The following is a 16,478-nucleotide window of genomic DNA, read 5'->3' as shown; positions in this document are numbered from 1 at the left end:
AAGATTTTAATGTATTGTTTTTAGTGTATGGATTTTAATGAATTGTATATGATTTTGATTGTGTGCATGGATTTTAATGAATTGTATATGATTTTGATTGTGTGCGGATTCTTGATAAAATGTCATAGAGTTGATAGGATGTAAGCACAATGCTTCAAAATCCCATTGATTTTGGTGGGATTTCAAAAAACTTAAAATACACTGAAGAATGCCACAAAATCCATCATTTTATGAAATCGAGAAAAATCCATCAATTTTTGAATATCATCAGTTTTTAATGGATTTTAAACAATTACAATTGAATACCATCAGATTTTAAAGCATAATTTAAAATCTCGATTGAATACCAACAGATTTTGTAGTATAATTTAAAACCCCAATTGAATATCTCAAAATTTCAATGAATTTCAAACAATCTCAATCGAATACCCTTAGATTTCATGAATGAAAAAAATGCTTTAAAATCCCAATTCAATACACCCCTCTAAAACTCGATACCAAAAGACTCAATACCAAAAGAAGGTGAACCTTTTCCAAAACCAATAAAAGCAAGAAGATTACTGCAAATTTTATTCAAACACGCAACATCTAGTTTCTGTAAGCATAGTATACGATTCAATATATTTTCAGGAATAAAAATGTTTTTTATGTTTACACTTTACATACTAGTTGAGGCCGGTAAGTTCTTTTCAAACCCTATGTGCTGAGTTCTTTATAAAGATTAATCATCACACTTTTGAGGTTCGAAGAATCGAAGTGTAAGCATTAACCCCTATTCTAGATACTGACGTTGCATTATAATCTGTGCATTAAATTCTCATTAACGTTCTACTCGGACAGGCATTAGTGGCACTGTGAATTTCTGACCCAGCGAAGCAGGACTACCAAAAGTGCATTAAAATAATTTATAGCCATATTACTCATGTCAACTCTACACAATTCTGTTAGATAGTGGGCAATCAAGTATACCACCCAGAAACATACACCAAGGTTAACTATAAGTTTATATATGGAAGCCTTTGTCCAACGAAATCTACAGGGCTACCGCCTACCACCTTTGCCATATATCCATTTAGAGAACCAGAAAGTCGAGCAGACATACTACCACAAAATCTAACTCCATTTTTTTGCATTGTATGATCCAGAAAAAATCTAGGCAGATTAATGTCATAATGAATGCAAAAAGTGAGCACTAAGTTTGGAGCAATTCATTTGCCTTGCTTAACCAAACATTGTAAACAGAATCCTCAAGCAAGACGAAATGCACCTGCACCTCAAAATTCAGCAAAAAAGATGTGATCAGAATGCTTATATTTTATGTGCAAGTTATCTATCATCATACTCTCAGGAGGAACAGTGATAGAAACAAGTTCTGTCGACTACACAAATTGCTAGCACAGAAGGGACAATATTATTTCGTAACAAAATTTGTGGAAATTTTATGTGGTCCTTGACTATTCAAATTGGTAGTTTCCATAACATACTATCCTAGTTCTAACTAGGGCTGTCAAAAAATTCGGAAAGACCCGATATTAAATATTTGCATCGTATCCGAGATAAAACGGATATCATCCCTATCCGAGACAAAGTGGATATTTTTCGCATCCGAATCCGACAACCCAGATACGGATAAGGATATATGCATATTCGTATCCGATAATATCCGAATCTGAAATTAAATAGATATGTTAAATATTATATATATTTATATATATAATATTTATTCTATAAATTTTATAGTGTATTTGTTATAGTGTGTGTGTTTATATATGTATTCATAAAATAACATATTTATACAAATTTTATATAATTGTAAAAATATTATAGACATATATCATAATATCATTTGAGTTTTATATATTAAAGATAACAAAATTATATTGAAAGATAAATAAAAATTAATTTTTGAATAAATATAAATAGTCTTTAATAACTTTAACTCTTAAATTAATTTTTAAAAATTAATTTATTTTTTTTTAATTTTAATATAAAAATAAAAATTCTTATTGAAATTCGGATTCGGATACGAATATGAATTTTCGGATCCGGATACAGACAAATCCGTGCCGAATTATCCGTTTGACACCCCTGGTTCTAACTATTGAACATTATAACATGATCAAAGAACATGAAAAAGCTGATAGAAGCATACAATGTTTGCACATAATAATATGAACAAATGAGAGCATAATAAATGTGCATACAGGGACGTGCTAAAGACAATGAAGATATTGAAAGAAAATCACAAACATCTTTGGAGCTTAAGTACCTCACTGAGGGCATCTGCGTACTCTTTAACAGTTGATATAGCCAGAGTTGCAGCTTCGCCATAAGGATATCTGAGACTCATGAGTAAATTTAGCATTAATTCATATGTGAATACAACTTCCTGCAATAAACCTATCTTTGACCTTACAGAACTAACAACTATTGAGTGTATGTATGGGCATCTCTTCTTGTACATATAGGCATATAGCTATTAATAAATGGAACCTGGTCCCTGGCAATCGATTGTCGTGGACTCTTTTAGTGGCAAGTTGTTTTATGGCCGTTAGATGAATATCCAGCGGCCAAGATTATATTTAGTTAAAAAGTGCTAGACGAGTCCCCGTCCAGCAGTGAAAAAGCGTTGGACATGTTAAAAAAAATGATATAATCTTGGCCACTAGATATTCATCTAATGGCCGAAAAATAACTTAAAAGGTCAACCAAAGTGTTTTTGGTCAAGCAGTGAAGTAGTGAACCTTTAGCTTCTTCAAATGACCAAAGTCCTTTAAAGTAATCATAAGGACTAAATCTAAACATTATTTGATTTATTTCATGAGGTATTAATATACTGCATTCTCACTATATCCTTTAAGGTAATCCCAAAGACCAAATCTGTACCTTTTCCTGATCATTTCATGTGGCATTTATAAATATTGTACCCATTGGAAGTGTGAAACTACAGTTCCCCAAAATAAACTACAAGAGCAAATCATATTTCTTGCAAGATAAACTTTTCATCATTGATGACCATTTAGAGTGAACTCACCCATATACGCCGCAAGATATGGCAGGAAATGCGATATATTTAATGTTGTTGTCTTTAGCAACACGCAAACTGTTTCTGTACAAAAATAAGAGAAATATATTAGTTGGTATAACTGTAAATGTACCAATTTTTTGTGAACTTGAAACCAAACCTGTATGAGCCCCTTAAAGAGGCTGCAGGGTTGCTATCAATATCATATATCGGCCCAACAGTGTGAATAACATGAGAGGCTGGCAACCGAAATCCTCTGCAAAGACCCAATAATTATTGCAAGTTGGTGCAATGATGAATATATACAACATCTACATCCCTAACACTTGCTTTGTTCTATTAAATTATTGTTAATCTTAAAATTGACATAGTGTCTTCCTAGTTACAAGGTACTCATATAAGTGATGATTATTGATATTCTGTGCAATAATCTAATGCTAAAATATATTTAGAAAGAGAAAATGATTTCATAAATTCAGTACAACACCCCCTAGATATAGTAACACCAATCGGCATCAATCATGAATACATACGGGGTGATCCTTGCTTCCCCTGTAGGGCAGCGGACTCCAGGCCGAACTTCAGGCACATTATAGCATGCTTCTCGGAGTTCTGGACCAGCAGCTCTATGAATAGCTAAGAAAATAAAGGACGGGTCTCAATAGCAAGATTTGAAAATACAAGTTCCAACAGAAAAATCAGTGAAGTCATTACCGCCATCAGCACCACCACCACCAAGCATTCGCTCATTGGCAGGATTAACCTACACACAGAGACACATCGCACGTCAAATTATAAAAAGAAGGGCATATACCCCCACCCTCGCCACACTTTTTTCACATACAATCATGAACTTTTGACCTTACCAGATCATAATGTATATACAAGCAACCCAAGTTATTATTTTGTTTTATTACCAGTGCCCTTACTAAATAGAAACAAAAAATTATCACAGGCCTAGACATCCTAATCTTTTATCATATCATACCCCTAATCTTGTCATAATTTACCACTAAGATCTCATGGATCATGAATTTTAGAGCAATTGATGAAGAATTGGAAAGTGAGGTAGAGATTTTGATGCCAGAATGGAAAAGAACTATATTAATTGTAACTATTTTATATTATTAGCTTGATATAAGCGCATTTCTTGTAATTAATTATGTGTATCATCTAATCAAGAATATTATACATTCTATATATAAGCTAGTATATATAGCATCAGTTAGTGTGGACCAATTTAGATTGAATTCCCTTTCTCCATAATTTTACTTATCGTTCAAACTTACGATTTCTATTTTAGTGATACATTGTTGTAATCATCACTAACTTACAAAATGAATATTTCATTAATCAAAAAAACCATGCGCCTCTGCCGATTCTCGAGATAGGTTTTGTCCCCTGTTTTCAACCCTTCTCATAACATTGTCCTTTGATTTCAGAAGACAAAGGAACTTTTTTGTTATGATACTTGATTTTGTTCCATGGAGAGGCATTGGTACCACCTAACAGCTAAACAACTACTGTTTAACGGACTAATGTTCACCTAAACTTGTTCTCTACACTCTAATAACAGATATGCTAACCATAATCCTTATTCAAGTCTCAAAATTGCAACTTGATAGGCCACTTCATGATTTAAAGGCTTAAATGATCTTATCTACATGGTTGAGATTATAAAAGCCATTATTAAAATATCAAGTATGATCACTTTCAAAAGGCTAAGATGCATTCAGCAAGGCTATGCAATGATCCGGCACCACCGAATTATTCAAGGTAAGAATATTCTCCTTTTATATGGAATCTAATTTGAGCCTTATAAATACTATTCACTTTGAAACTCGAGGTGGATTTTGGTTTGAAAGAGAGGAGAATGAAACGAAGCATAAAATACTTAAACTAGTTGTTAACTATTTGATACTATTGGGTGCATTTGGTTCATGGTTGATGAACGCGGTTAATGGGAATTGGAACCTTTATCACATGTGTTAATGTTTGAATTAGAAATTTTAGTTGTTTCCTTGTTTGGAATGGGAACCTCGTTCTCATTAGTTGGGTAAATCATTCCTTAACTAGACCTTGGGGTTTTAAAATGGTTTTAGCTGAATTACACAATAAACTCAAACAACGCCGAATTAGAGTACTAGATATTAAGGAACTCAATATTGTTTTGGTTACAAACTACTCAGACAAAATGATGATTAAAAACGATACTAATTGCCTGCCTCCTTCCTTTCCACCAAACCCTATTTAGCCACTTTGGTGTTCTCCTGCAGTTAAAATGACTTTTCTATCCTTGGGCTTTGCTGTAATTGACAATTTCTCCTTGGGTATGCGCCTGGCTTATGTTTTCAAAATTGGACCGGGTGGATGCATCACAAATTTCATATCATTCCCATTCCCATGGCCATTAACCCCCATTCTCATTCTCAAGGTAATTAAGGATAAATATTTGTATAATCTAGCAAGGAACATATACATACGTTGGTAGCAATAGCTAGAATAATAGTACTATATATAGAGAGAGAGAGAGTACAATAGCATCTGAAGAGGCATCCACAAACCATCGAGTGATGTCCCCCTTCTGGATCTTCAAGATGGAAGCAGTGTTAGCAGTCTGACACAGCTTGAATTCAATTGCGCCGGTCGCCGCCACACGCGACACCATCGCTGCTCAGAGGAGTGCTAGTGCAAAGTGCAAATTCTTTTGGTTTTGGGTCTTCTCAACTGTTGCGTGGGTCTTTAAAGAAAAAATACCAACCCTTTGTCACCAAAATAAATAAATAAATAATACCAACCCAGTGCCGATGGCCACGTAATAACAACCGTATTTTTCTCAACAGTAATATTTTTGTTCGGCAAGGATATTATTAAAGAGACAAATTAATAAAAATTAATTATTTAATTGAAAACTGATTGTTACAATGCTTAATTGCGGAATCACTCTTTTGAAATCTGTTATCCACAACTCTGCACTTTACCTCTACTAGCTTATAGCCCGTGCAAGGCACGGGAGCTTTTTAATTATTTATAAACTTTTTAAATATATTTTAAATGGTGTGAAAAAATTTAATTTATAAATAATAAATTAAAATTTTCAATAAAATAAAATTCGAAATTATGATTTGTTTGTAAGTTAGAACTTTGGTAAATACATCATCACAGCCATTAATGGTTTCAAATAAATTATTTTAATCAAGCAATTCCTTTTCTCGTATGTATCATGCCAAAGTATTAAATTTTATTTATTAAATTTTAATATATTTTGAGTGGAATACGTTATGCCAGCTCCTATTAGATTATATTAATAAATGTATTTTATATTAAAATTATTATAATGTGATTTAAATATTTTTCAAAAAATTTATATGGTTCTAAATTAAAATTGATAAATATAATTTGTTTTGAATTAAGAAAAGGAATCATAAAATGCAATAAGAAGGTAGAATCTATTTTGGATTAAGAAAAAGTTTTTTATCTGTTCCTCACATAAATCCGGCTTATTAATTTTAAAATATATTATAAAAAAATTGTGACGGTGAGATTTATATGATTCTACGAATAAAACTGGTAGGAAATATTTATTTAGGATTAAAAAAAAGCATATACATGTGAAAGACAGAATTTGTTTTGGATTCAGAAAAGGAATTATAAACATGCAAGTAGATATCAGTTGCCTTCTAGAACAGAATTTAATTTTGTTCCAATCTAACTGTGCTTATTTGTTCAATATAAGATCCAACGGATGATAAGCTTTTGGACCAGAGGACCATGCAACCAAATTATCTCCCTTACGCTTATTATATATAAGTATATAGTATATAATTGCTCCCTCCGTCCACGCATTCTAATACCTTTATAAAATATAATTTGATAAATTATTTTTAATTTTTTTTAAAATAAAATTTACCATCTAAAATTATATATATATATATATAATTCAAGAAAAAATTATGAAATTATATTTTATATACGCTTTAAAATACGTGTCGAGTAATGAAAAAAATATATAAAAAAATGAGAGTGATGAAAGGAATATGTGCCTGTTTGGAACAAGGGAGATGTACTTCTTTTTCGAAGAAGCTGACTTATCATTTTCTTAACCCGTTTGTGTAAACAAGCAAGCACTTTTTTGAGTCACAAATGTTAGCTTTTCTCTCACATCTTTTGCTTATTTTCCAAACACTTTAATCACCTATAAATTTTAATTTGCCTATGATTTCTATTCAACTTTTTTATTTTAATCAAAAATCACTTATTTTAAACTAATCCAGACGCCATCTATGTTTTACTGAAAAGAGGCGGACCTTTGAGGACTGAGGTGGAGCAGTAGTGTAATTACTACAAGTAGTTACCGTCCGTGGAAAGTAAAAGAGCAGTAAAAAGATGTTTCATCTCCTCAATCTTCGCTCCCTTTGTCTGCCTGGCGCCATTACAGTACATGCTATATAAATATCTCACGAGTAAATGAAAACCCTAACGCCGAGTACCAACAACTACTACTAGTCTCCTATCTTCACCCTTGTCTCTCACTCGATCTTCTTCTTCTTTTTCTTCTTCTTCTTGTATAATGTAGGTGCTGCTTTCTTCAGTCTCCACCGTGGATTCCTTTCTTGCCCCCATCAATTCAATGTGAGTAATAAAGTTTCCCCCTTTTCTCATACTCTACTCATATTCACCATTTACTAGTATTTTTATTTTTATTATTATTTTATCGGATTCCTTACTTCACTAGCTCACTTGCTTGCTTTTCTTATATACACGCATCTTACTGGATATCTTCATCTTATATAATTCTTAAGCCCCCCCCCCCCTTGTTTTGTGACTGAGAAATTTGTAGCTACCTAGCTAGCTAGATCAGATCAAGCAATTTTCTTTAGATTTAATTACCCTTTTACCCTTTTCATTTCTTCACCCCCTTCTCTCGTGTGTGCTGCTGGATGCCAACTTCACTTGATCTTCCTCTTCAACTGCTTGGTTTTAAGGCCAGGTTTTGTGTTTCTATTCTTAATAATAATAACAATCTTAATTTGTGTATGTTCTGTGAGGATCAGATAACTGTGAGAATCAAATGCTGTGCACAGACTGAATATCAACATACCCAAAGTGCTCAACATTGGCTTTTCCAAATTTTATTTCACCCATATTTCTCATTTGCCTCATTCTATACTTTATTTTTCTGCACAATGTTCAACTCATTTCTGGTTAATGTCCTATACCTAACTCATAACACAGCTTCATGTACATTTGCAGTTAACCGGCTAAATGGGGAAGATACAAATTTGTTTTGTGCTTCTTATGTTATTTGCTTATTTAATTACCGCGAAGGCAGAGATATACATAGTAACTGTTGAAGGGGAGCCTGTAATAAGTTACAGAGGTGGCATTGATGGTTTTGCAGCCACTGCCGTGGAATCGGATGAGGAGCTTGATGTCACCAGGTTCCTCGTCATTCTTTCTTTTAACTGAAATAAGCTACATAAGCTATAGGATTCATGTCTTATCAGTAAAAAAGATACGCCAACTCTACACTGAGGAGGCTTGTTGAGATTATATTTGGCATGCATCAGTCAAACTGAGTCATGATAACTGGTTAGGCACTGTATAAAATTTACTTTGTTTTATACTAATTGGTTTCGAGTTGGCTGTTGTGACATGCAACTTCACAAGTCTGTACAAAAATCCAGCATGTTGTGTTAACATTCACATTGCCTGGCTAACAAGAAAATCTGCTGGCTATCTGTTCTAGTGCTAAAAATTTTTTTTTTAGCTATCAGTCTTTGATTTTACCGTAGTTTGTGATTTTTAAGACAGATTTATATTACACCTTATAGGAAAAGTCAAGTTTGATCTATCTCGATTTCCTCTTCACCCTTATATTTTGCCTTGTTTTTTACTTCCAGTGACTTGGTTACTTCCTACCGGCACCATCTTGAGCAGAAACATGACATGCTTCTTGGAACACTTTTTGACCATGGGACGTACAAGAAGCTCTACAGTTATCGACATTTAATCAATGGATTTTCAGTCCATATTTCTCCTGAACAGGTGACAGGCTGTACTTCTTTCTTATTATCTCCTAAAAAATTTACTAGTTCACTACCTCATTACCCAAATACGGATCAATTCTGACATCCAGCCTGCACATGCCTCAAAATGTATAAAAACATACTTAAACATGATAGTTTCTGAATATTTCTGTTCATTTTTGAAAATGCAGATTGTGTATTTCTATATCTTTAAAACACTTAAAACTTAATATACGTTATAATAATATTTCTTATTCAACGTAATTTTGTAACTATCTGCGAAAAGCTAGAGTAATTATAATTTATGAAAGAAGTAATTGAGGGTTGAAACAACCACTTAACTGCTCATTTTCTCTCCTGCATTAGTAGGCAGAAGCTCTTAGACAAGCTCCTGGCGTGAAGTCTGTTCACCGGGATTGGAAGGTCAGGAGACTGACCACACACACTCCTCAATTCTTGGGGCTCCCAACTGGAGTATGGCCTACTGGGGGTGGCTTTGATAGGGCAGGAGAGGACATTGTGATAGGATTTGTGGATTCTGGAATCTTCCCCCGCCATCCAAGCTTTGGAAGCCACAACACCTTTGGCCCTCTTCCAAAGTACAGAGGAAAATGTGAAGTTGATCCAGATACAAAGATGGAGTTCTGTAATGGGAAGATTATTGGAGCCCAACACTTTGCTGAAGCTGCAATTGCAGCTGGTGTATTTAATCCTGCGATTGATTTTGCTTCTCCACTGGATGGTGATGGACATGGAAGGTTAGTGACTATACCACTAGATAGCTTAAGTAACTACTCCCTCCGTCCCACCAGGATGCTTACGTACACTGTTTGCACGCATTTCGAGGCTCTCGTAAAGTATAGTTCTATAACGCATTTTTAATTTTTTCTTTTTTTGAATAAAAGTTTAAACATCAAACTTTTTTTCGGGATTTTTTTCAAAAATAAATATATAATATAAGTATACTTTATAGGAGCATTAAAATGCGTGCCAAAAAGTAACGTAAAGAACCTGATGGGACGGAGGGAGTATAAAGATGCTGATCAAAATGTTGTCATTTATTTTAATTGCTGTAAGCCTGTGGAATATTATATTTGGTTCCGTCTGCTGTTTGTCTATTAACATGTGACTTGATGCATTAAAGTCATACTGCCGCTATTGCCGCTGGAAATAATGGGATTCCTGTGAATATGCATGGCTATGAAGTCGGTAAAGCAAGTGGGATGGCTCCTCGTGCAAGGTTCGTTTTGAACACCTTCACCTTATTGATACATGTTATCTTTCTAAATGTTTAGCAAACAAACAGGTAAGAACAACGGATAGTTTTTTTGACTATATGCAGGATTGCTGTGTACAAAGCACTCTACAGGCTTTTTGGGGGGTTTGTCTCCGACGTAGTAGCTGCCATTGAGCAGGTGAGCCTATATGCTACCCTGCTACTGGATATATACATGATGCTTAAATTTGAGTCTATTTGCAAATTTAAGTCATAAATAAATTTCACTTTATAAAGCTTTGCATTCATGGCCAACTTTGCTCACTCCATAAGTTGTGAACATTGTCTGTATTGAATTATTCCATCCATTCGACTGCATGAGTTAGACTGACTGTTCTTATTTGTCCCAGTATTTATCAATTTGCTTATGGTTCTAGAGATAAGAACAACTTGCTATGATATTTCATCTAGTGTTTCTTCGTCTTTTGGTTCTGACAGTGATCATCATAGGTGTTATTGTAAAACTTTTGTTTTATTTTCTAACAACATTTACTTGTCTTTATATGCTGAGTTTTTTATTACTGGATTTACAAGATGTTACTATGTAGGTCTCGTGGTTGAGATCCAGCTGCTTATAACTTCTCTATGCTAAGAAGCTATATTAACCTCTTACTGAGGGTTATCAATCATAAAGCATGCTATAAAAGTTGTTTCCTTACATATATAAAATGGATTCACCAGTCAATTCTGATTCTTTTAATCTGTAGAGGTGAGGGGTTTCTACAAGTGCAGGATTTTCATATATAGCATAATAACAAGTTAAACGGATATCGAATTCGACATCTAGGCATCTGCAAGTGAACAATCACTAAATAGAATTGCGTACAATTTTGTACTTGTGGGGGTTTAAATGTTTGTTGATAAGAATGGAAGAGAGATGAGAGATAAGTTTGTTGTCCAGAAAGCAGAAATTTAGAGATCAAGCAATTCACAGTATTTTTCCAAACTATTAATATAGTTGCCTTACAGAACTTGCTAAACTTGCACTTAATAAATAAAATCGAAAAAGAGAGGGTAAATTGGACTTTTTCTTTCATGTTTGTTAATAACACAATACGATGAGAGTCGGTTGAATATTTAAATTTTCGCTTATTTACCTTATGGCATTAAACTTATTCTAGTTACTAATAGGTAGTAACTTTAATTAATGCTAATACACAATGTATCTTTTGATAGGCTGTTCATGATGGTGTGGACATTCTTAATCTCTCTGTGGGCCCGAATGGTCCTCCAGCTACCACAAAGACCACATTTTTAAATCCTTTTGATGCTGTACTTCTTTCTGCCGTGAAAGCTGGAGTTTTTGTTGCACAGGCAGCTGGAAATGGGGGCCCTTTCCCAAAAACAGTGTTGTCCTACAGTCCATGGATAGCATCTGTAGCTGCTGCAGTTGATGATCGTACATATAAAAATCATTTGACCCTGGGAAATAAGAAGATACTTCCTGGAATAGGCCTGTCACGTAAGTTTATGCATATTTATTTTGCTTTATCTGATTTGGTAAAGCGTGTATGTATACGTGACCAGATCTGTGTAACAATGTGTTTTTATTGCATAATTACATAGTTATCCCTGATCTTAGTTTCAGCTGTAGTAGAATCATCAAAGAAATATACTTTCAACAGTTCTTTCTAAAAGAGCATCACTGTGACAGGAACTAGATGTACTTGTATAATTCTTTCAGTGTTTTCGAAGGTTGTTTCTCATTAATGGATCCCTTTGGACTGCTGTTCACATATGTCTGTTTTCTTTAGAAAGGGGCAGTATCTAACCTACATTACCCAGAATTCTCTAGGACACACAACACATTACCTTGTTTTTCTTTTTATTAATATTTAAGGGCACAATATACTGACTATGGTCGATACGTTTAAAGGAATAGTACAAGTTGTCAAATAACTAACTCCCCCACCTTTATTGGTTGTAATAGTAAATGTGAAATGGCCTCAAGTTAGCAGTCCTATTAAATTTCCACGTAAAGATAAACACACCACCGGTGTATTCCTTTGCCCCAGCTCGTTGTGGAACAAGATTTTCGCTTCTGTTTGTGGTGCTTATGTTCTGACAAATTAACCAACAAGTTCTGGGGTGATTCAATGTGTTAATGTTTTAAAATCTTTCACATGTTACTATGCTGTAACAGCAAGTTCTATCTAACAAGCCATTGACTTTTTTATGCTATACATGTCTTGTGACTTTATGCAGCTGCTACTCATGCCGATAGAACATATACCTTGGTTGCAGCAAATGATGTTCTCTTGGATTCCTCAGCATTCAAGTACAGCCCTTCAGATTGCCAGAAGCCGGAGGTGTTAAACAAGAACTTGGTAGAGGGAAACATTCTTCTTTGCGGTTATTCCTTCAACTTTGTTGTTGGTACTGCATCAATTAAAAAAGTCTCGGAAACCGCCAAGAGTCTTGGTGCAATTGGGTTTGTTATTGCTGTTGAAAATTCTTCACCAGGAACAAAATACGATCCAGTTCCTGTTGGTCTTCCAGGGATACTCATCGCAGATGTTAGCAAGTCAATGGTATATACCGTGATTCCTTTTTCTTTCTTAATTTCTATCATACATAAAGCTGTAAATTTTATTTGTCAATAAAAAAAACTGTAAATTATATTTATTCCATATACAGGATTTTCCATGTGTTTCAGAATCTTTATTTCTAATATTTTGTTTGCTTTGGAATATTTAGGAGCTTATAAACTACTATAATATCTCTACATCAAGAGATTGGACTGGACGAGTAAGGAGTTTCAAAGCAGTAGGAAGCATAGGAGATGGCATGAGGCCGATACTCCATAAATCTGCACCACAAGTAGCATTGTTCTCAGGCCGAGGACCCAATATCAAAGATTATAGCTTTCAGGAAGCAGATCTTCTTAAACCAGATATTCTAGCTCCTGGTTCTTTAATTTGGGCTGCTTGGTCACCAAATGGGACTGATGAAGCAAATTACATCGGTAAATATATATTTATTCTTGCTATTAAAGTTACTCGTTTCTTCGGTTTGAAAGTTATCTTTCTGATGGGTATTTTTTCTCTCTTACCTAACCTGGAATATGATAATATATATATGCAGTTACATTTTCTCAAGAAAATTGCTTTCAGAACAACGTTTTGACGTCATATAATTCCGCCAACCTAAGTTACCCGGACACGGGTATGGGTATCGGACATGGGTACAGATCCAAGAGTCAGATTCGTAGTTTTAGGATAATTAGGATTCGTGGACATGGATCCGGAATTAGACTCGGGTACGGGGACTTGATACTTAAGCTCCACGCAAGTAAGACTTTATATACCCTGATTTATGGTACATTCATAAAAATAGTGTCTACTGCACATAAATGACATACGCTGAAAATTGAAGCATAAAATCAATAAAACAACATAGAAACAAGTCATTCATGGATCTTGATCTCTATAAACAGGTTGAAACAAGACCTAAGTTTTCATTTTGACCTGGAATGTTACAAGGTGAGGTGTCCGGTTGTAATAAGAAGGATCCGACACAGATCCCATATCCACACCCATGTCATATCCGGTAGACACGGGTATAGGCACAAAAATGGAGAGTCCGGGTAACATAGCCGCCAACACTTCTCTTAATACATATGTGGCTTTCAGGAAGTGGTACAAATCATTTTATGAGTTCCAACACGGGTCACTTTTTTTTTGCTTTCTCTGTTTTTTTTTTTTGGGGGGGGGGGGGGGGGGGGGGGGGGGGGGGTCAAGCTAGTTTGCCAGTTAGATGTGCATTTGGAACAAATTACTAAATATTTTTGTAATCTATTGACATATTGGTAAAACTGAAATTTGATCGAGTGGAAGAAAGCTGTACAGAGATACCGATATAAGATGCTATATAATTATTGGAGTCAAACCGGTAATATCATGCATGACTCAGGCCAACTCAAAGAACTATTTTCCTTGGAGCAGGTGCTGGATTTGCTATGATATCTGGGACTAGCATGGCTGCACCACATATAGCAGGAATTGCTGCTCTCGTAAAGCAGAAGCACTTTCACTGGAGTCCTGCAGCCATCAAATCAGCCTTGATGACAACATCAACTACTCTTGACAGGGCAGGGAGGCCTCTTCAAGCCCAACAATATTCTGGTTCCCAAACCGTGTCACTTGTCCCAGCTACACCTTTTGATTATGGAAGTGGCCATGTAAATCCCAGAGCTGCTTTGGATCCCGGGCTCATATTTGATGCTGGTAATATACGTTTTTTTTCTTAAATTTCATCTATATCCATCTATAGTGAATAGACTACCTACTTCTTGTTAAATGCAAAACTCAAATGGGAGTTTGACTGTTGACTGTGGCAAAGCCACTGGTTATGGTTCTCAAACTCGGAGACCTTGTTTTTATAGTCACTTCATTTGTTCGTCCCGATCTGAGAATATTTTAGACTATTTGCTGATATGGTTATACTTCCCACCTATATAAAAAAGTGAACAAAGTTCCATGTAGTCCACATATTTACTGTAGTACCGTAGACCACATATGTTCTGCAACTATAGAATGACATAAAAACATACGTGGTCTACGGTACTATAGTAAATATGTGGACTACATGGAACTTAACTCATAAAAAAGTAGTCTTATGTTTGTTCCAAACTGATTTTACATGATTAGCTTAGCCTAGCAGGATATCTGTGGTAAAAAAAAGTTCTCTGTGTTCTTTCCCAATTGACTTCCCGATCAATTAGTAACTCTATCGAAATTTGTTCTCATCACCAAGGCCCATGCCATTTGGTCTCATTGCCAACGCCCATACCCAGGACCAATTAGCTCATTGGGCTTTGTTTTATCTGGTAAGTCGCAACTCCTAAGTGATTGAATGGGTTGAATATTTGTATCCAAGTCTCCAACACAACCTCTCTAACTTCTATTACTCTTAGGAATCCTACTAAGAGTAGATTTAAGGTCTGTATACATTTTAGGCCGTTCAGACCCTACTCTACTTACAAGTGGGAGAGACTTGGTATGTTTGGCCTTGTTTGGTCAGTACTGATGGAGTAGGGCAACACAAATGTGCTTTTTGTGATGCCCCAAAGTGACCGGCTGTGTAGATTTCCTTTATGCCTGGTAAATTTTTACAACTCAATTAAATGATATGGAAATTGCGCATAGACACCTTTGTGAGCCATGTGCAAACTTGAGTATATTACGTGTATTATCTTGTAGAGAGCATATATGAGACATGTTTTGATATGATTGCCGCTAAGGGTTTTTGCAGACTCTACAGGGAACTACAAGTATATTGGTAGATTACGCGAGGAATAAGTTATTAGTACTTGCATAACTTAATGCTCAATTATATATTATGGAATGCAGTTTCCCAGGTTTTTGTGAAATTGTCAAAGTTGGATAATACCAATTTTGTGTTTTTAATTTTTTTTGCAGGTTATCAAGATTATCTAGGCTTCTTATGCACTACACCTGGAATTGATTCTCATGAGATACAGAATTACACGAGCTCGCCGTGCAACTACACGCTTGGCCATCCATCTAACCTAAACTCTCCATCTATAACAATTTCCCATCTTGTTGGAACTCGTACTGTCACACGTACGGTGACAAATGTTGCTGAGGAAGAAACTTATGTAATAACAGCTAGAATGGAGCCAGCCGTGGCTATTGCTACTAACCCTTCCGCTATGACTCTTAGACCTGGTGCATCAAGGAAATTCTCGGTCACCCTTACAGCTAGATCCTTGACCGGTACATACAGCTTTGGAGAGGTCTTGTTAAAAGGAAGCAGGGGACACAAGGTCAGGATCCCTGTAGTAGCTATGGGTTATGAGCGGTAGTTCCGGGGGTGGGGATCTCACTTATTATGGATGTGATATTCTTTGTAATATGTGGCAATAAGGTATTTTACAATAAATGTTTTTAAATAATGATGATATACATATATAATATGAAAATGTAAAAATTAGTAGTCAAGTGGGGAGAACTTTACGTTTATCCTATTAAGTTTTGACAAGTGGATTTGTAATATGGTGGACAGCCTTGTATTTTCCCCATTACAGAATTTATAAAACAGTAGCCTTTGGGGTTGCACTCTAGCTAGGTACTGGGTTATGTTATGCAAGAAGCTGTTAGACTGTTGGATTGTGTGTATCATATGA

At 35.1% G+C, this 16,478-nt stretch overlaps 2 protein-coding genes across 6 annotated transcripts; one reads left to right on the top strand and one right to left on the bottom strand.

Moving 5' to 3' along the window:
* Window positions 1–891: 891 nt before the first annotated feature.
* On the bottom strand, window positions 892–5,810 carry LOC108224968 (uncharacterized). 2 transcript variants are annotated; one of them, XM_017399743.2, is made up of 7 exons: window positions 5,562–5,810; window positions 3,740–3,788; window positions 3,559–3,661; window positions 3,186–3,281; window positions 3,035–3,109; window positions 2,270–2,339; window positions 892–1,267 (listed from the first exon to the last, which is right to left on the bottom strand). In XM_017399743.2, exons 1-7 carry the CDS (start codon window positions 5,691–5,693, stop codon window positions 1,193–1,195), a joined length of 600 nt encoding a protein of 199 aa, XP_017255232.1. In that variant the 5' UTR covers window positions 5,694–5,810; the 3' UTR covers window positions 892–1,192. The 2 variants fall into 2 exon arrangements, with proteins under 2 accessions (XP_017255232.1, XP_017255231.1); XM_017399742.2 differs by having other exon boundaries at window positions 1,103–1,273; window positions 5,562–5,778.
* A 1,638-nt stretch (window positions 5,811–7,448) lies between these two features.
* Window positions 7,449–16,415, top strand: LOC108227539 (subtilisin-like protease SBT2.6). Of its 4 annotated transcripts, none has more exons than XM_017402738.2 (12): window positions 7,452–7,657; window positions 8,279–8,466; window positions 8,929–9,073; window positions 9,424–9,812; window positions 10,199–10,294; window positions 10,397–10,469; window positions 11,507–11,792; window positions 12,536–12,861; window positions 13,028–13,295; window positions 13,415–13,621; window positions 14,275–14,556; window positions 15,751–16,415. In XM_017402738.2, the coding sequence occupies exons 2-12, from the start codon at window positions 8,291–8,293 to the stop codon at window positions 16,155–16,157; spliced, it is 2,655 nt and encodes an 884-aa protein (XP_017258227.1). In that variant the 5' UTR covers window positions 7,452–7,657; window positions 8,279–8,290; the 3' UTR covers window positions 16,158–16,415. The 4 variants fall into 4 exon arrangements, with proteins under 4 accessions (XP_017258230.1, XP_017258227.1, XP_017258229.1 ...); XM_017402740.2 differs by having other exon boundaries at window positions 7,516–7,657; window positions 8,261–8,466; window positions 15,751–16,293; XM_017402739.2 differs by lacking the exon at window positions 7,452–7,657 and adding an exon at window positions 7,785–8,015.
* The last annotated feature ends 63 nt before the right edge of the window (window positions 16,416–16,478 follow it).

The sequence above is a fragment of the Daucus carota genome, chromosome 6 (assembly GCF_001625215.2).
Source record: "Daucus carota subsp. sativus chromosome 6, DH1 v3.0, whole genome shotgun sequence".
Classification (NCBI taxonomy): Eukaryota; Viridiplantae; Streptophyta; class Magnoliopsida; order Apiales; family Apiaceae; genus Daucus; species Daucus carota.
The sequence above is the reverse complement of the archived record's forward strand: the minus strand, read 5'-3'. Positions and strand labels throughout refer to the sequence as shown.